Below are 20255 nucleotides of genomic sequence, written 5' to 3'. Positions count from 1 at the left end.
AAGTCACCATTTTTGAATTTCTATCTCTTGTGTGGAACTCATAACAACTCTATTTTTCATTTTCATTCTGTAAATAATGTGCCATATATTTACCATCAATCTTCTATTTATTAACAATCAACGAAATTAGAAATCAAATTAAACATTCTTGTGAGAATCAATAGTGCGAGAAAGTTCATTTAGTGATGCCATGAAATTTTTTAATTCTACTGAAGAGTTTACGTCATTGAGATAGAAGGATGAAATATTTGCCAGTGATTCATTGTTACCCATCAAAAGTCTTGCAATTGTTGAAGTTCATTGATCATGAAAATCTCGGTTTGTAAGATGAGCCAACTCGTGTGAGACATTGCTTGGTTTGTGTCCTCAGCTCGTCTCACTTAATATCCCTAATCACCGAGGCACATTTGGAAACGTTGTTAACGACATGAAACACTGCATAATTTGGATACATCTTTAATTCTCGACCCAGTCGACCCAGTCATACTGTGGCCAGATTTTCTGTGACTGAGACTGAAATAAAAGCACAGGAGCATTTTACAAAAAGAAATCTAAGACGAAAATAAATAAATTTAACACATCAAACCATTAACCATCGATAGCTCGTTCTACAAGCATCCACACCAACATCAGCATTGTCAAAACAAAACTCAAATCCCACATCTCTAATAACATTTTTCCATTGGACTCCGAGGGGTGCAATTGCACATGAAATTCGAGCTCTAATCTTAGACAAACCTCATTATGGGTACCCCTGGAGCTATATTAAGTACTTTCACCAAACCACACGGCAGATTGCTTCCACAAACGCAATAACTAGGCCGTACATTTACATGTCATGCCAAATTTTTATATACAGTTCAGCAAATATAAACCGTCTGTCTAAGAAGCTAGATATCAAGATGACCAGCTGAGTCAATGGCAAGAACGGAGTATACATGGTCCTGCCAATGAGTATAACCACCGATGAAAATGGTGGTGTTATATGTTACTATAATCACATTATCAATTCTTTGGTCTTACGTCTAGGGTTGTCAACCCATTTAGCAGAATATATATGCCGGCATCCGTGGCATTTAGGTAAAACCGAAGCCATCTGCATTCCTCGAGTAAGAATTGTCCGACTCCTCCAACCTTGCGCCCAAAGGATATGCTCACTTGCAAGAGAGAAATCCAGTTATCAAATGTATGCTTCAATATTATAATTGACCAAGGGTTCCACTGCAAAAGCATCTTCCCAGATTATTGCAAAATAAGGTAGTCAAAACTCAAAAGCAGTTTTTCAAGATTCTTAGTTTCATTTTAAGTACCAAAACAAGAACAAATAATCATTTTTTATTGCAAAAATTGCAGAAACAATAAGCTAATAAACACTGAAACTAACTCTCGCAAAGCCTGTCATTAAACAGCTCCAATCCCCACTGATCACCAGGTCAAATTTGGACCAACCCAGACCTGACCTGATTACACATACAATTATCCCATTTGATAAACTACAAATGCTAGTGTCCATTATAGAAGGGACGAAAATAATGTTCCTACCAAAAGATGCGCAAGAAGATAATTAACAAAGAGTGAAGCTCACCATTAGTAACAAACCTACGAACCAGAACAAGACTTTTGGACCCACACTTGTTTCTGTAATTAAACAGAATAATAGAATAAGGGACATGAAAAATAGCAGTGTAAACTTGTTCATGGTCAGAAGTTTAGAATGCATACCTCGTGGGAACCATGGACAGAAGAGACTCTTTTCAAGGGTTTGCTCTCCACAAGGGAAGAGCCACCTGCATCCTTGACATCATGCAGTGATCCACGGCGACCACGACACCTGTAAGAAACTATAGTAATTCACAAAGACATCAGTATGCAAAGTATGCCTGTTAGCATAATAAATCACTTAATGCTCCAGGCAAAACTAACCAACGTCAACAGAGTAATGACTGCCACGACCACTTCCTGTGTATCTCAACTCACTGCCACGTGCAACTAACATATCATGCTTTATATCTGCATGAGTTCCTAGAAAATCTATGACATTAAATGTAAATATAAGAGCTATGAAATAGACAGAAAAAAAAAAAAAAAAGGAACACACACACACACGTTAGAATATTAGGAAAAGATATAATTTCTCAGCAGAAAAAAGTGGGTTGGAAGTTGAAAATTTTAATTTCAGTAAATTAAACAAGTTGCAACCAAAATACAAAATATATAGTCCAGTGACCCAACCTTCGGTGGAATCTTTTACTTGGAATGTTTGGGAAGTAAAAGATGTAAGAGACCTATCACTAGAACGTGAGCCATTTGAACACTGAACAGGAGTCTGAACGCCATGATCAGGCCTATCCTTATTTCTTGTTCGTCTTTCCAGCTTCTCAGAGTGGATACCCTGCAAATCATTGCCAAAAACCTTATCTCCAGAAGCTCCACTTGAATCCTTCCGATGGAGACTTGGGGGCCGAGGAGGTCTCTTATCCCTGTCCTGATCTGGGGTGTGGGTTTGCAGTTCAGATTGAGGTACATATTCCGATTGATTCTGACGACTATCCCTATTCAGAAGAATGCTCCTGATGATCCTTCCACTAGTTTCAAGTCGCTGGTTCTGATGAAAAACAGTTAAATAATGAGAAAAATTAGCTGAAGATGCAGCAGTTTGTTGTAGTGTTGGAGTACTAGAATCCTACAGAAGAATAGAACAGAAACCTATGCGTTTTCCTTTCACTTTTTAAAATGGACATTGAAATTCTACAAGCAAAAATGGTAATTGGTACATATTCATTCAACTATATTTACTGCAAGAATGAAAAACTACTTCATGCATACAAAATATTTACTAGGTGGTAAGGTAAAGGAGACACTAGTATTGTATGATATACCGATCCATACTCTCAGTCCCCTTACTGATCAAAGCAGAAAAATAATTCTCCATACACCTTTGGTAAAAGCCCACGCATACTCGAACTACCAAGAACTCTGAAAGGAACTAGGGGACAATGTTTGTGGTCCACATTTTCCTAAAATTTTGGTCTTTTCTCATTTTAGAGTAACACGCTTATTATGTTATAAACCAAGACATTAACTCACAATGGGAATTTCCTTTTCTTTCCCCTTCAAAAGCAGGATCTTCTTCTTCCCAGTTACATTTGGTCTTGAGCCTTCTGCAACGCATCAAATAGCATCACATGAAATGCAATGGCATCAAAGTAACAACAGATTAAAAGACTTTGGAAAGACCGAACCAATAACTCATTGTCAGAAAGACTATACGGTAACTCAAAAAGTAGCATTGCTATTACCATAGGACAGATCTAAATTGATGTTTTTCCAAAACAACAACACGCACAAGTACAAGAATAGCTACAAAAATAGAACTCAACTGAGATGAGAACAAAGAACTATAAAACTCTAGGTAACTCTAAATAGTAGCTTGTGAACAATGAATTTCAGATACAAATGTATAAAGTGCAAAGAATTAGTCCATCACTGGCCCATCAACTCCATACATGTTAGATAAGAAAGGAAGGAATGGTTTATGACATTTGGCCAGATAATTTCTGCTAATAATAAGAAAAGTTTTAGGACACATGAATACACAAGTAATATCATCCAATATGAAACAAGCTAGTAAAGTCAGAATGCAATGCAACCCACCTTTAGAATATAGCACAAGTGAATACCAACACCATAAATAGCAAGGAAATATAAAATCATCATTAAACAATAAATTTAATATCAAATCGTACCACTTTCCTTATCCAATGCATCAGCAGTTCCAGATGCTGCAGCTGAACTTACAGACATCTTGGAGAGTTGCTGATCATCTCGTTTAGGAACAAGTTTATTCGTTGACTTGTCTTTCCCAATTGCAGACTTCGAGCTATCTCTCAAAACATACTGTTCATAAGATATCTGAGTGAGTAGAAGGTTAATGAGTTATAACTACAAATGCACCAAAAGCGTCCAACAAATAGTTTCTACGCCATTGAAGGAATTTATGACCGTTAATGACTTATGACCAAGCCACAAAAATGGATCCTGTACCATCCTCCAAAGAATTTCTGATGAAATATGACAATAAATGCAAATGCATGTATACCAAAGAAAAAAAGAATGTAAAAGTTAATCCAAAAGTATTACATCATCGAAAGTCAGAACTATAAGTCCTCATGTTCATAAAGAAATCAAAGAACAGGAGACTTCAAAAAGATGTCCAACCGGTGAACAATCCAGCAACAATCCCAAAAGTAGAAAAACTTTTAGTGTGGCCCATCAGAGCGATAAAAATCATTTTTTGTTAACCTTCATACCACATGGAAATTAATGGTGTCTTTACATGTTTTACATGTTTTTCAATAAGCTATAAAGCAAAAATATATTTGGTTAAAGACTTTCTAATTGTTTTTGTAGATAAGGAAGTACTATTTTCAAGAAAAAATTCTAGTTAAATAATTGTAGAATCGCAATTAGAACTCTTTATAACGTAAGAGTTTAATTGACTTTAATGTAGATACCATGTTCATTTGGTAAATCACTTCACGTTTTTTCTACTTTTTTAAATATGGAAACTACGGTATACACCAGGCACATCTAGAACTCAAATGTCAGAACAATCTAGAGTTAGAAAACATTTCACTTTCATGAATCACAAGTATGATGTATTAGTTGCATTCAACACAGTAAATAGACACCAACCTGAGCAATCATATAAATAGAACTAAGGAAAGAAACAGTATATCTGAAAACGACGCGACATCCATCAGCCACATTAAAAAAATTTTGGGCCATCTAAAACTGCCGAAAGAAAAGTGCTACTGATGGAAAGCGAACTGTTTTCAGCAATAAAATCAGCATCAACAGTTTTAGCCAAAAATCTAAATAAAATATATCTATATACCATGGTGGTAGAAGTCCACTTTTCTGAGCCTCGTTTTGAAGAACCTGAACCAGAACTCTTGGATAACACTCCAGTAACTCTTCTTGCTGGCTTCCCATTCAACAACACCCTCTGTCAGAGGTTGACAAGAGATTAGGAGAATGAGGTCGGAGTTAATGTGGGAGTTCCACATGGGTGTGAGCCATTGACAAAATAACAAGTAGATAACCATACAATTATTCGTGAAAAAATTGAAATCTATAAAAAGTTTAGAAAACTACTAACTTCCAATAATATCTAAAATAATGACAAATAGTGCATAAGCAGAACAGGAGCTATCAAAAATCCTCAAGATTCAAAAGTGCCATTATTATGATTCAAAATAAATTTGGCCCTTACATTTTGTTAACAACTTGTAAGAACACTGAACATTTAGCTGCATTGGATGCAGGCTTCAAATTGTCATTTTACCCCTTTTTTGAGAGCTATGACCTAATAATTGAAGAAAAAATCTCCTCACACTCCACAAGTAAATCTCTACAGAAAATCCTATTAACAATATTACCAGAAGTGTTGTATCCTTGTCTCCACATCCTTCTCGTTTTCAGCCCTCTCTCACCTCAACCAATAAAAACCTTATACAAATAAGAAATCAATATTAGCTTAAAAAGTTCTCATAGCATAAGCCCCCAAAACCCTCCATATCACACAGTAGCTTATATTTTCAGTGCAACAGAATTTTCACCCTGAAGTTCCAGTCTCTATTTGGGACAAATCTGTTTTCCAGCCTAAACATGGAATTAATAGTTTGAATATGCAAATATCAACATACAAACAGATAGGACTACAACAGCATTAATGAAAAAAGAAGAAGAAGCTGTCACTCAAATGTTCTCTAACTACTTGCTCTGTCACACATTTTTTCAACCAATGATTGAAATATTTCATTGCTCACACAAACTTGACAATTGCGTAAAACAAAATATAACCAAACTGATGCAAGTTAAAATGCCAAGAAATAATCAACTTGAAGACCTAGATAACTCTACTCAGAAATCATTCCACAAAGAGATGATTGTCATTTCTTATCAACGAGTGATACAGCTGCTAAGATAAATTTCAGAGAGAGAGAGAGAGAGACACTTTTGAGTAAAAAAATAGTAAAATTTCCTACCCGACCAATCTTTGCAGCTCTTTTCTGCCGAACATAGTCCATTAAAGGGGTAACTATAGGAATATCCTTTGGAGCACCTAAAATAAAATGAAGAACTGTTGCAACTAAAAATGAAAATGAAACTATTGTCGTCCTACATATTTGTTATCTTGAAAGGATGGGCGAGCTTAAAAGTAATCAACACCAACCAGCTCGTTCTGCTTCCCTCCTCTCCAACTGTATTTCTGCACTGGGAAGATTCTCGATAGGCTTTGCAAGAAATTCAAGGAACTCCAAATATTCAGGATCTACATTTTCATCAACAAATTAACATGGATTGCAAAAAGGAGGTGATAGCATGTATTCCACATGCAATCAGCACACCAATTAAATACCTTTAAATATAGTCCCTTCACGCCCATCCCTATTAGACAACTGCTTCGGAACACGCTGTGAAGGAGCATACTCAACAAGTGTTTTAAACTGGGTGCCTGAAGGCAGGACAGAAGACATAAAGAAAAGGAGAAATCCTCAACTAAATAACATATTTTCCATTAATTCTTTTGCATCACAAGAAAATATTTAGCTGAGTAGCGGCAAGCAAAAGGATTAAAATTTAACTATCATAAGAGAGTAAAATTTCAGATAAATAAAAAAAAGCATTGTAATTTCTATAATAAATTTATGATTGCAAATTTTTCAAGTATGTTCTTGAACGCTACCTTTCTCGTTGACAAAGACATGGCCATTGAAAAACTCTGCAAACTCAATAGTATTCTCTGGCTGATTAAAGTCAATGTAGGCTCTGGAATAGGACGGATGCTTCAGGCTGCAAAAGGAGATGCAAGGTTTCAAAGATGATATTGTGACAAGGAGCAAGAGATACCTTAAAAAATGCACATACATGTCTCTTTAATGGGAAGGACGGAAAATAACCTATAAATATGAACTTCCACACCTAGAAATTGATTTTCCTAATAAGTAATAATTCACCCCCCACAAGAAAAACCTTGATAACCCAATGCTGCAAAACAATTAATGACAGTCAAAAGTTAATGTAATAGACCCCATTATGTGCTAGTAATGATATATTTCCATCATGAGTCATCCTCTACCAGCATACATCAAAATTACAAAGCACCTAAAATATTCATATACATCTTGACATCATTTGCTGTAGGTTAAATTGGAACCAGGAGATAGAAAATTCTAAAACAACCAAGAAGAGGTAAAGGGGGCCTCATTTTCGATTGGCAAGTCATTTGTTATACGTTTTGCACTCTTTGGCACTTACCATATAATTTTGTAGAAGGAGAAAACAAAAGGCTTCAAAAGCAGAGATGGAGCTTTCACTTAAAAAGATGGCACTGTAGTTCAATGTTCATTAAAAAGGTAAGAAATAATCAAAAGTCTAAATGACAACATACACGAGAAATATTTCGCCAGTGTTGTGCTTCTTGCCACTTCTATTCACCCACATCCATGTCAATAGTTACATTCCAAAATGTCTTTCAGCGGGAATTTTTTTCAGTTACCTTTTTCCTTTATTTATTTATTTGTTGGGGGAAACCTTCATGTGTCTATCACCAATCAAAGCTTCATCTAAGGTAAAGTCTGAAACTGATAACTACATTTTTAACAAACCATATAAAAAGGTGCCTTCAAATTGCCAAAGGTCACGCTGAATCCAAAATCAGCATTTACCCGCAAGAGAGGTTAAACAACCCTTAAAGCACTTCTGACTAAAAATCCAAGCACCTCAATTTCCTAGAAGCCAGGAACGGCGCTATACGAAGAAAATGTAACTCAAGATTCAAAATTGGCTTTTCAAACCCCTCACAAAGGTTTACAATAATCAAAAAAGTGGTTCCCCTCATAATTACAATACCATTTCAATACCATTAGAAGCAGCATCTTATTTTCTCTGAAATGTAAAGATACGGCACACAAATGCTTAATAGCATGAGACAGTGTTAAATTATAACTTCTTCCATCAAGCTCATAAAAGTCACTCCATTCATGAAAACTAATTCAATTCTATGGGCGGCATAAATGAGGATAGGGGCAAATACAATACACACTGACATGACGTTATTCCCAACAACCCAAACTACAACAATCCAAGCCACCAAATGGCAAAAACTACAGCCAGGCACTGTAATAACAAACACTACCTTAATAATAAAAACATCTATTGACTGTTGAAAGATGAAAGCTAGATAGTCTACTCCGTATCAATTATGGAGAACATGAGATCATAAAGCATTATTGTGGAGATAATTGATTTGTGGATACTATTTCTTAATAAATCCTATGGGTTCCAACCCAGGAATGACGTCTTAAATACTTATAAGTACCGCAATCACCACCAATTTCACTACACTGCCACCTTTCTGCCTGTTAATAATTCAATGGTTCTTTTCATGGAGTTTTGAGTTCAGTGTACAGATTGATTTGAATTATAAACATTTCAGTCAGGTTGTTGTCTTTTAAAGAACAAGAACAAACAAAAAGTTGTTGCACAGGCGATTGAGAAATTTTCACACCGGTTTCCAGTAATTGAACTAGTGGTTCCCCTCATAACCACAATACCTTGCTTGCAATATCTTATCACTTGAAATATGTAAAGCATGTAGCAATAAATGCATGGTAGAGCCCGCAATACAGCATTTAGACAATAACTTCTCCTATTAAGCTCATAATTCACCATGATTGTTCTTACCGAGCCAGCGAATCTAAAGTCTTTCCTTATGGGGTTAGGCACAGCATTCCCTTCCACAGGAAAGCTAACTCGATGATTCAGCCAAGCCAAAAAATGGCATCGGTTTTTTCCTACACCTCTGATAATAGAAACAATAATGAGCAATCGGGTGAAAACAACACAAAATGTTAGAATGACAGGATGTATATACCGGTAATCCACATCACCAAACTAGAAAACTAGACCTTCCAGTTCACAGTGCCCAAACACAAGTGCCCGCTTTTTCCACCAATGCTTCACACGCCATGGTTCCAGGCAAACCACATCTCAATTTACTCCATTCACTACCCAGATACCTCTAGACCTATCTGCTGTAGACAACTCATGAGGATCACTTCCTGTCAATTTTATTATCTTATCAGCACCTATATAACTTCATAGAACATTATCCAACTTGAGCCTAAAGCTCACTCCTAGCACTAACATTTTGGTAGGAACAGCAACAGACATTCTCCCCACAGTAAGGGAGGAAACTGACTCCAGCAGAAGAACAACAGCAAGATAACTACCTGAACAAGCCTTCGTTTAAATCCCTAACTTTTCACTCCATTTGGAAGTACACAAATATTGCCACATTATATCAACTTCCGGCCAACACAATTCAAAATTCAAATCACCCAAAGCACATTCATACACACTTTATTAAAAAATTAAAAAATAAAGTACAACTCGTGCATAACAATCAAGCCCCGACCTTGATCTGCCTTGCCGAAAGGAGAGCCATCGATAGCGGCCGCGGAAGCCGGAATCAACGTGCTCTATGAGAGCTGACCTAGAAATCGTCGGCGGCAAGTGCCTCACTACAACCTTGGTTCGATCTAGCATCCCCTTCATGCTTGACAATACCCTAATACAGTTTCGCTTCAATTGAATTTTTTTCTCTTCGATCACCCCTAAAAAATGCCCTGAAATTACATTTTCGAATTGAAAATTTTTAAACAACGCTCGACATGGTTTTCTACGCTATTGGTACTTCGATTTCAGAATCCCCATGCATAAAAAGGTAGGCAGAGAAAGTCGCAGAGAAGAAAATATAGAGAGAGACTGATGAAAGAGTAGTGCGCGAGCGTAAGACGATGAGACAGACTCCTCCTTGGACGTACAATGTGCACAGCGTCGCCGTGTTTTTTCTTTCAACTATCCCGCACGTGACTTTACGTATTCGCACGTGTACATCTATATACAAAAAGGTTAAACCCTAACCTTAAGAGTCTCCCATCACCCCTGTCCTGGAGTATCGTGAGTGAGGTAAATAGCAAGTTATGCCTCCAAGGGTACAGGATGAAAGGCTGCTTCTACACTTACACTTACTGAAGAGCTAAATTCATATTTCAGGATTCGAAGTGTACACCTATATACGTATGCACAGAGGGTTGATTCTACTTTCTCTCAAATGGAATATATTCATGGCGCATATTGTACAACAGTCCCTGACTACAGCGTCGCCGTGTTTTTTCTTTCAACTATCCCGCACGTGACTTTACGTATTCGCACGTGTACATCTATATACAAAAAGGTTAAACCCTAACCTTAAGAGTCTCCCATCCCCCTGTCCTGGAGTATCGTGAGTGAGGTAAATCACAAGTTATGCCTCCAAGGGTACAAGATGAAAGGCTGCTTGTACACTTATACTTACCGAAGAGCTAAATCCATCTTTCAGGAATCGAAGTGTACACCTATATACGTATGCACAGAGGGTTGATTCTACTTTCTCTCAAATGGAATATATTCATGGCGCATATTGTACAACAGTCCCTGACTTATAGAGTCAGTCACAAACTGGTCCCTAAACTTATTTTGCACTTAATTCTCTGGTGGGTATTAAAATTTTTAATAGAAATTTTTGGAATGTACAGATCAAAAATTGTGGAATCTATAATATAAAAAAATATAGTGAAAATTGATTGATTAATTTTGATTTAAATTAAAATTTGAGCCCAACAGAGCATAAATATTATGAGATCATCATGTAAAAGTAAAACAAATCCAGTGATTTTGTTACACACAAATCAAAGCAAAGAATCCTTTCCACTATCTTGTAGGGATTTTCCATAATCATTTATTTTCCTTCTTCCTCCTCTTACCCACAAGAGAGGAACGTTCCCATAAGGGGGTTACCAAACTTGGAATCTTCCTTCACCCCACCCAACCCACCTCCATTCTTTCACGGTCCTTTCTTCTAGCCACCTACCCCAGTAAGCCCACTTTCTTATCTCGCGTATATGTGTTTGTATACATGGACACTTTTTCAGAGTGATTTTTCTTGATAACAGACTAAACTTGATTGTTAACAGGCATATATCGTGATTACTAGGCGTATGGATAGTAGAATCCCACCGGGAAGTTACTTCCAGTACTCTCCTACGGGGGTTTATGGTTCACTTCAGAGGTCTGCATCTCTTACAGATCGTGAAAGGTTGGAATTTTGATCTTCTTTTCTGATTCCCATATTTTCCTTCATTTTTTTCCTGTTAACATCAGTGTTTCTAATTAGCCTTGAGGTTTTGGTCTTTTTTTTTTTTTTTTTTTGTTGGGTTTTTCTAACTTTTGTTGTTGGGTTCAAATCTGAGCATAGTCTGATACGGTTATGGTCTTTTATTTTTTAGTCTTTTTTCAAGTTTGCTCCTCGTCCTCTAGGTTATCTGCGGTTGATTGCCTACACTATTCGCAAGCCACGGGATTTTTACCATTCATCAGCTAATTCCTTGTGAGGCTATGTGTTATTGTGTAGATTTAGCACCGAACCAAACTTATTTTGATTCTTACGTTAGTAAGAACTTTTATTGATATAATAATTACTTAAGCTTGTGTCATGTTGCAGTCTTCACTGTAAAAGAATTAGATGCGAGTTTCTTGCTCGTCTTGATCAAAGGGCATTTTCTGCTGTCAAATTTAGATTGGATACTCTATTGTTTTCACCTGCCTAAATGATTTGATGTTCAAGAACTTAGAGCTAAAGTGACCTTTTTTTTCTGACAAATGAATAAACTATTCTATATTCTCAAGTTTTAAGTATTTTGCAGCCACTTAGTGTGAATTTCCGCCTTTTATAGGATTGGCTTTATTCTATGCTCGATAAATGTGTTATATATGCTTGGCTTTATAAGGTGCCCCACAAGGCTATTTCTTTGATGTTCTAGTGGTAATCTTTCACTGGCATGCTTAATTGTGATGCATGATTTGATTGGTTTGACATTGACAGATATTTGGCAGACTTACTGGCTGAGAGGCAAAAATTAGCACCATTCATGCAGATTCTCCCAGTTTGCAGCAGACTTCTAGATCAAGGTCGTTAATGTTCTACTGGCAGAGAGGCAAAAAATAGCACCATTCATGTTTTAGAAATTATTGGTCTACCTCTTGCTTTTCCAAGTTATTCTACTTTGAACGCACTGCTCTAAGTTTTATAATGAGGAAGAAAATCCACAAACTTAACGGAAATGTCTTACAAGTGCTGTTTGATTTAACGAGACAATTCTTCGAATATTTATCTTGCAGTACTCGATCTATATTCACTAAATGAAGAAATAATTTACAGGGAACCTCAACAATTTACAGGGAACTTCACTAAATAATGTGGTAAGAGTTGAGGGTTTGGTGATATCTACAATTTTGACGTTATTGCATGACAAGATGCCTATAAATCTGAAGCCTTTAGCCCTCGCTTGACCCCCATTTTTTGAAATGAAAATTGGCGGAATGGTTTTTTTTTTTTTTTTTTTTTTTTTTTTTTTTTTTTAATAGGGGAGCGTTTATAAGTTATGGATCCTACGGAATGTGTGGATAATGAGTGAGCTGTTGTTATGAATCTTATGAAATGTGTGGATAAAAGGTATGTTTGACCAGCTCAAAATTTAATTTAAGTTTTGCCAAACGTGACATAGTAACTAATAATGGCACAAAAGGGGTCATGGGCTTTATGATTATGAACCCTTTAGATCTTTGAAGTTCTTTTCCCATTGAATAGCGGGTGGTTAGGAGCTTGCCATTTGGCACAGACCTGAATTTGACAATTTTGGGAACACAAATGCTGTTAAATCTTAACCACCGAGTCACTGACTTAGCCCTCCCAGTACAAGCCCTATTCTGTTATACATGGTATGTCTATCATAATACTTGGAAAAAATGTATTTGTTGATTGAATACCGCCACTGGTTGTTGTTCTATCAGTGAATTATGTACTTGAATTGAGTTTTGAGTTGTATAGAGATAAATTACTTACTTTACAGATTGCAACCTGAGGCAGAATTTTTTATTGGATATCCACTGCAGGTGTTCAACTATCTTCTGTCAGTTATTCCTCCATTGCTATTTCTTATTGAACTGTTTTTCAATAAATCGTATATTTGCAGAAATCATGCGAGTATCAGGATTGGTATCTAATAAGCTCACAGAAATCGAAAAAATGGGGCATGATAATCCGTATAGGTCATTGGGTCAACAGCCTAATGGAGGGCCGATAAGTGTAATGGCTTGGAATGCCATGCAAACTGAGGTGTGATGTTTTTATTTATTTTGGAAGTTAATTTAACTATTGACTATAACTTGATGTAGAGATGGATTTAATCTTCTGTGTGATTGTAAACTTAATTAGTTATGGACTATATTAATCTTATCTGTGATAATAAATCAAAGTGTGAGCACAATCTGCTGAATTGATGATTTTTTTAATTTTTTTTTTTTTTTGGGTCTATTATTTATATTATCTTTGCAGGTCAAATATGTGGAATATTGTTTTAAATCTGTGCTCTAGTTTTTCAGCAATTTAGCAGCCCAAAGAACTTAAATGATGTGGTTATCACCTGAGCATCTATTGCAGCTAAAATCATTTTTAAGACGTTCCATTAATGTCAACCAGCTTCATTGTTTTATAAAGTTTAGGTTTCCAATTCTAAGATTTAATTTTGGAAGATATCTTTTGTAATAGTCCAGACAGCATCTTTTGACATAATTTGTCAATTGTGAAGATTTAATTTTGGAAGATGTCATTTGTAATAGTCCAGACAGCAGCTTCTGACATAAATTGTCAATCATGATTCCTTTTTAAGATTATTTCCTCAAGTCTGCCGGGGCAATAGATATTAATTCTGATAAGAAAATCCTTAACCAATTTAAAGAAAATTTCCTTTCTTGATAAGCAGGTGAACATTTGACAAAACTTCCCTTTTCTTCTATAGAAGTATGGTCTTATATGAATCTCTCTTCCCCTGGAGGTCAAATTTTTTCGTCAAATGTTATGGATTTGAACATGAGTGTTATTATGTCTTCTGTTATTATGCACAGAGCATATTCTGATATAAATCATAAGTTGTGCTTCTGTCTAAAATTATTTCCTCGAGTCTGCAAGGAGCATGCAATAGATGTTCCTTCTGGTTGAAAATTTGCGGCCAATTTAAAGGAAGTTTCAAAAATAATAAACTTAACATTATCCCCAATAGTTGGCCATTTAGAGAAAGTTACCTTTCTTGATATTATTTCTTGAATTAGCATCTGGACATTCATCAAAGAAAATTCTTTTCTTATATTGAGGCATCATCTTTCTTATTTTAAGAGCATGTTTGGGGAGTGTTTATAAAACAGTTTAGCTTATAGATAGAGAGGAACGAGTGGTGGATAAATGTGTAGTACCTGTGGATCTTAAAATGAGTAGATAAAAAGTTGTTTGAGTGTTTATAAACATGAGCCAAACATAGGCTAAATGTCCTAACTAGTAACTACCCACCCCCACCCAGTAAATATAAAATAAGCCTTGCACCCGAACTTCTCACATTCTCTTATAGTCCGTGTTTGATGTGTGGTAGTCTCATACTGAAAATGAGAATGGATACATGTGCTACTTACCCAAAAAACAGAGAAATACTTTAGACAGCCATGCTTAAATACGAAAGCATTTGGATCCTCCTATTTGCAATATGTCTGTAGTGTGCTGTTGGTCAACAAGTATATCTTAAGCATTCTATATCTCAGATATGTATGTCACTGTTTATCCATCTAAAGACCTCTATGGTTCTTCATTGGTATGAAAGTACAAGCATTACATAACAATGCTTGTTTTAGCTTTTTGCTCCTTAACAAGTTCCATAATCAGGTTGTACTGAATTAATTAAAGTATCTCAAAACTCTGGCTAATCATGGGAGTCCTTACACTAGTTCATAAGTGGCTTCAGATAATAGAGGTTGCGGCTTGCTGAGATCTCAGTGAATTTGTATTTGACACTAATGGCAACGTTAATGCTTTGGATGGCTGCAGTCTTTGTTTACATGCAAGGAACTCACTAAATTTTCTTGAAACTGATTGGAAAACTCACATGTGTAATGTACCTTCATCAGGAAGATAGGTTCCTTCAAAAGATGGCTCCTTTTCAACCATCTTCTCTAAACTGGAATGCAGTACCTGGGACAAGAACCACTCCAGTTGTGAAGAAGGTTATCCGACTGGATGTTCCTGTGGAGAAATACCCAAGTGTATGTAAAAAAAGTCTTTAGCGAAATGGATTTTGGTTATTTATCTTTATTCACATGTTGAATGATATAAAAAAATGACTTCTAACTTGAATTTGAGCAGTATAATTTTGTTGGCCGAATTTTGGGACCACGTGGAAACTCTTTGAAAAGAGTTGAATCCATGACAGAATGTAGAATATATATTAGGGGTCAGGGCTCAGTGAAGGATTCTCTCAAGGTACCAATTCTTTTTACTTTTGGTTTATTTGTCGTGGTTGTGAAACGCATTGATGTTACTAAGTGCTTGTTTGATTTTCATTATAAATTAATTACAATTTAATTTGATGGCATCACCAAACTTTGCCGGTTTTGTTACCACCCAATTTACTGTTTTCCAGCTGTGAGGCCAGAGGTTGTGTGAATATCGGTCATGGCTTTTCAAATTTCTCACAACTGTGTCCTCTGTCTCCTTAGGAAGAGACACTAAAAGACAAACCTGGATATGAGCACCTAAACGAACCACTACACATTTTGGTGGAGGCCGAGTTTCCCGAGAATATCATAGACGCCCGCTTGGATAATGCAGTAGCAGTACTTGAAAAACTATTAAAACCCGTGGTATGGATTTGAACATCTATGTAGGCCCTTTGATATCATTAAACTCATCTTATATTTAGGCATCTTACTGCTTCTCCCTTTTTCCTTTCAGGATGAATCAATGGACATTTATAAGAAGCAACAGCTGAGAGAGTTGGCTATGCTAAATGGTACGCTAAGGGAAGAAAGGCCTAGCATGAGCCCGAGTATGAGCCCGAGCATGTCTCCTTTTAACAGCAATGGCATGAAACGAGCCAAAACAGGAATGTAACACAGCATGATACTAATGGTGTCTCTTTGTTATATCGAAGTTGCTTGCTTGCAATTAACGTTCTGATGATCCGCGTAGAAGTTGCTGATCGATACCAACTCAGCCAAATTTGTTTGGGACAGAATGGAATGACTCCATGCATTGGTTCTGCGCATTATGGCGGGAACTGAGGCAGAAACTGCTTCATTTCAAGTAGATTGAAGAAAATTTTGCTTTACTTTTGACAATCTGATATCATTCTTATTTCATAAATTATATCGCTTTATACATGAGTTTCGATAATGTTATTCTCGTGCTCCATTACTACCATCTTCAAGAGCTGAAAAAGCTGGTAACATTTGAGATTATTTGAAAGTTTCTATTAGGTTTTACCATTTTTACACCCTTGTTGACATCTGTATTGTTGTCAAAAAGTAATTAAGTGAAAAACATTTTTTTTTAACTGTCAAATGACAGTTTGTCACGTGATGAAGTGTAAACAAGACGTACACCAAGCATGATTAGTTTCTATTTTCTAGGTACAATTTTGGTCAACCTCATTTGGAAAACATGGTTCAATGATGATATATATATTTTATCTTAACCTATTATGTACTATTTTACTGTCTATTTTAATTTTTTTAAATTATAGCATTATTTAGTATAATTTGATCGAGATAATTAATCATTGATGAGTTTATTGGAAGGATTATGCTACTTCAGAGCCGGACCTGATGGGAGGTCCAAGAGGCCTCCGCCTCAGGCCCAGAATTTTAGGGGCCCCATTTTTTACTTTTTACCTCTTTACCTTTTTTTTTTTATATATATATATATAAATCCACTATGTCCATGTGTTCAAAAGAAACGAATAAATACTTTAACGAAAAGAAAAGGAAGGAACATCAAAAAATTTATTTGTTGTTTTATTGTTGATTTAAGTCAACAAATTTAATTCCGTAAATTTCTAATTTTTTTTTTTTTTAAAATGAATTGTTTGTTACGACTTAGAGTCTAGGGTCCAAATTTCGAAGTTCGCCTCAGGCCCCACGAAGCACAGATACGGTCTTGTGCTACTTCAACATAATGGACACCATGTCCATTATGTACTCCAAGTATGATCCTTATCGGAAAAGGATAGGCAAACTTAGTTCAAACGAGTTCGAGGCAAGATGAGCCAAGCTTGCGAGCGACTCGAGTCGTTTGCTTTCGAGTATGGAATGAAAATCTCAAAAGTCAGGGGCATGTTTGCAAGACAGAGAAAGAGATAGAACAAAAGAAGCCGTTTAGGCAGGGGCATTTTTGTCATAAAATTGAACAAAAAAGAACTCCTCTGCAATCATAAAAAAATCCTCCATTTTCATGCCTAAACTTTCGTATTTTTGACGACCGATTCCACAGGAAAGCGAAAAATCAGAGATATATAAATGGCGAGGAGGCCGGACGAGGACTATGATTACTTGTTCAAGGTGGTATTAATCGGCGATTCGGGCGTGGGCAAATCAAATTTGCTCTCCCGATTCACCCGAAATGAATTCTGTTTGGAATCAAAATCCACAATTGGAGTGGAATTTGCCACCCGTACACTTCAGGTTCGCTGCTGCTGCTACTACTACTATTTTTAGTGTCCATTAATGTGTATAACCAAAAATAGTAATTTAGTGTCGGTATGCGTCTTTCGAGGCCACTTGTCAATGGATTTGAATTTTACTCCATATAAATGTTTATATGTTACTTAAATTTGTTCAATTTTATTTTTCTTGTGATTCTTTTATTTGATTTAATTTAGGATATTTAGATCTTTATGTTTGTTGGCGATGTTATTTGGAATGGTGATCTTTTGTAGATTCTGTTGAATTACCTGATATGATTGCCCTTTGTAATTCTATTTGAAGTGAAGGTGAGATTTCAATAATTGTAAATTAAATATCGTTTTATTAATGCTAACTATCTAACTTAAATACTGTGAAAATTAATGCATATTTTACTGTTCTGGGATTTCTTTGGAATCTCAATCTACACAGCATTTGGACGCCAAGATTTGAAAGCCCTCTGAGTCTGAGGGCATGGATATAAAGGACTCTCTCTCTCTCTCTCTCTCTCTCTCTCTCTCACACACACACACACAAAATTTTTTTTTTCGATTTGCTTGCAATGATATACAACACGGATGGCTACTGGACGGCTGATAGAAGATTGTATATTAGGAACTTGTTTTCTCGTTCATCAATAGGAGCTTTATTGTTTTTTGCTAAATTGACTCCGTATCAAGTTTTCACACTACATTCAAAATATATCCAGTTGCTAGAATTGATATGTAGACTGGCTAGCTTTTGTATTCGATAAGTTGTGGTGCGATCTGAAATCCGAGCCTTTGAGACAAATAATCTGGGGACATTTATTCATCAGAACAAAATAGCTTTCGAGAAAAGGAAATGTAGTAAAAATTTAAGAAACATGAAGAAGAAATGAGACAGTTAGCAAAGCTTGACTGCTGAAATGTTGGTGTACAGTTCTTGATTTAATGATGTCGGATCTGATTGATAGAGAAACTTGCTGATCTTGCGATATTACCTTTACCAGACCCTAGTTTCCTTTGGATTATGTAACTGCCTGTTCCAAATGAAGATATTATTATCTTTTTATTTGGTTCCCTATCCAATCATCTGTCCAGCTCTATATTAATTTAGAAGACAAGGATGTTTTTGAAGATCCCATAAATATTTAAAAAATAATAATAATAATAATAATAATAATTCTAAATATATATGAAGGAGACTCATCTTGGATATGTCTTGTAATCTCATCTATCACTGAAGCAAAAAGATGAGGACTTAGGACATAATCTTGATGTTTTGATGTGGGCGTATAACATTAAGAAATTCTCTATTACTATTTTCAGTATATTGGTATATCCTTATCCCCTATGCGAGCCCCATATTGATAATAGATTTTGTAAAAGGTGTATTTTTTAGAATGTCAAATAGTAAGTGAAATTATTTTATTGGGAGTATGTGATTGAATATGAGTTTGAGTAAAAATGAATTTTAAAGAATAGGACTCAAAGAAGGGCTTAATAACGTTGCGATATTCAATAGACATGTTTTTTCTCTATCTCACACCATTTAGTTGAAAAGGATCCCCAAATGTATTTACTGTGCTGTGTTTGTTTACTTGTATTTACTCCTTAGGTTGAGGGAAGAACTGTTAAGACTCAAATATGGGATACGGCTGGCCAAGAGAGGTATAGAGCCATAACAAGTGCATATTACCGGGGTGCCTTGGGAGCTCTTCTTGTATATGATGTGACAAAACCAACCACATTTGAAAATGTGAGTCGGTGGTTGAAGGAGCTGAGGGACCACGCAGACTCCAACATTGTTATTATGCTTATAGGAAATAAGACAGATCTTAAACATCTACGTGCTGTTGCAACAGAGGATGCTCAAGGTTTTGCTGAAAAAGAAGGCCTTTCTTTCATCGAAACGTCTGCTCTGGAAGCCAGCAATGTAGAGAAGGCTTTCCAAATGATCCTTTCAGAAATATATCGGATAATTAGTAAGAAGTCACTCTCCTCAGATGAGCCTGCACCTACTAGCCTCAAAGAAGGGAAGACCCTTGCTGTTGGACCCCAGGAGACCCCCATGAAGAAGACATGCTGCTCTGCGTCCTACTGGTCTTGTTTCTTCCTCATCTCTCAGCTTCCCCGGGTCCCAGATTATCTTATCATTACAGTTTCTTTTTGACAATCTATTATTTTAGATCTCTGTATTATTTGGATGCTAAAACGTTCTTGATTGTTCGAGGCTTTCTTGTCTATGAGATTGAATGGGTATTTTATTTTATATTGATATTGTCTTGCTACATACATTGCATATTGCAAACAAGGGTGTACCCGCATATTGCAAACAAGGGTGTCCGGGGGGTACCCCGTGAGGCCACTTCATTGAGTGGAAACCAATCCCAACCACCCATGTGCTTTCTCTATTCTTAATTTATTGTTTCCTTTCATATTGTCTGCATGTAAACTGAAGCTTCATTCTCAAATGCTATTGTGCAAGTCTTGAGAGAGACTTTTTCTTGTTTTTTTCTGTATTATTAATCTCACAATAACTCCAGGTTTGTCCTTGTTAATTTCATTCTAAATCTAGAAAGGAATTGTTTGATACCAACCCCC

At 36.1% G+C, this 20255-nt stretch overlaps 3 protein-coding genes across 17 annotated transcripts; 2 read left to right on the top strand and 1 right to left on the bottom strand.

The window, feature by feature from the left end:
* Nucleotides 1-552: 552 nt before the first annotated feature.
* On the bottom strand, nucleotides 553-9923 carry LOC111382093 (regulator of nonsense transcripts UPF3-like). 11 transcript variants are annotated; one of them, XM_023006011.1, is made up of 14 exons: nucleotides 9485-9572; nucleotides 8942-9128; nucleotides 8752-8869; nucleotides 6752-6858; nucleotides 6425-6520; nucleotides 6239-6299; nucleotides 6051-6145; nucleotides 4898-5008; nucleotides 3747-3897; nucleotides 3088-3161; nucleotides 2233-2605; nucleotides 1924-2031; nucleotides 1723-1841; nucleotides 553-1638 (listed from the first exon to the last, which is right to left on the bottom strand). In XM_023006011.1, exons 4-14 carry the CDS (start codon nucleotides 6776-6778, stop codon nucleotides 1600-1602), a joined length of 1254 nt encoding a protein of 417 aa, XP_022861779.1. In that variant the 5' UTR covers nucleotides 6779-6858; nucleotides 8752-8869; nucleotides 8942-9128; nucleotides 9485-9572; the 3' UTR covers nucleotides 553-1599. The 11 variants fall into 11 exon arrangements, 10 of the variants coding, with proteins under 10 accessions (XP_022861779.1, XP_022861751.1, XP_022861756.1 ...); XR_002700459.1 differs by lacking the exons at nucleotides 8752-8869; nucleotides 8942-9128 and having other exon boundaries at nucleotides 553-1221; nucleotides 1385-1638; nucleotides 6239-6337; nucleotides 9485-9920; XM_023005983.1 differs by lacking the exons at nucleotides 8752-8869; nucleotides 8942-9128 and having other exon boundaries at nucleotides 553-1460; nucleotides 1586-1638; nucleotides 6239-6337; nucleotides 9485-9920.
* An 881-nt stretch (nucleotides 9924-10804) lies between these two features.
* Nucleotides 10805-16496, top strand: LOC111382069 (KH domain-containing protein At1g09660/At1g09670-like). 5 transcript variants are annotated; one of them, XR_002700458.1, is made up of 8 exons: nucleotides 10805-10985; nucleotides 11085-11206; nucleotides 11993-12078; nucleotides 13020-13285; nucleotides 15121-15255; nucleotides 15356-15472; nucleotides 15633-15852; nucleotides 15944-16496. XR_002700458.1 is itself a non-coding variant. In XM_023005936.1 (8 exons), the coding sequence occupies exons 2-8, from the start codon at nucleotides 11109-11111 to the stop codon at nucleotides 16100-16102; spliced, it is 1005 nt and encodes a 334-aa protein (XP_022861704.1). In that variant the 5' UTR covers nucleotides 10814-10985; nucleotides 11085-11108; the 3' UTR covers nucleotides 16103-16496. The 5 variants fall into 5 exon arrangements, 4 of the variants coding, with proteins under 4 accessions (XP_022861704.1, XP_022861719.1, XP_022861712.1 ...); XM_023005936.1 differs by having other exon boundaries at nucleotides 10814-10985; nucleotides 15709-15852; XM_023005951.1 differs by having other exon boundaries at nucleotides 10818-10985; nucleotides 13143-13285; nucleotides 15709-15852.
* Nucleotides 16497-17358: 862 nt separating this feature from the next.
* On the top strand, nucleotides 17359-19929 carry LOC111382058 (ras-related protein RABA2a-like). Its single transcript, XM_023005925.1, has 2 exons — nucleotides 17359-17670; nucleotides 19270-19929. Exons 1-2 carry the CDS (start codon nucleotides 17506-17508, stop codon nucleotides 19822-19824), a joined length of 720 nt encoding a protein of 239 aa, XP_022861693.1. The 5' UTR covers nucleotides 17359-17505; the 3' UTR covers nucleotides 19825-19929.
* Nucleotides 19930-20255: the final 326 nt, after the last annotated feature.

Source organism: Olea europaea, chromosome 3, assembly GCF_002742605.1.
Source record: "Olea europaea var. sylvestris chromosome 3, O_europaea_v1, whole genome shotgun sequence".
In the NCBI taxonomy this organism is placed as follows: Eukaryota; Viridiplantae; Streptophyta; class Magnoliopsida; order Lamiales; family Oleaceae; genus Olea; species Olea europaea.
The sequence above is the reverse complement of the archived record's forward strand: the minus strand, read 5'-3'. Positions and strand labels throughout refer to the sequence as shown.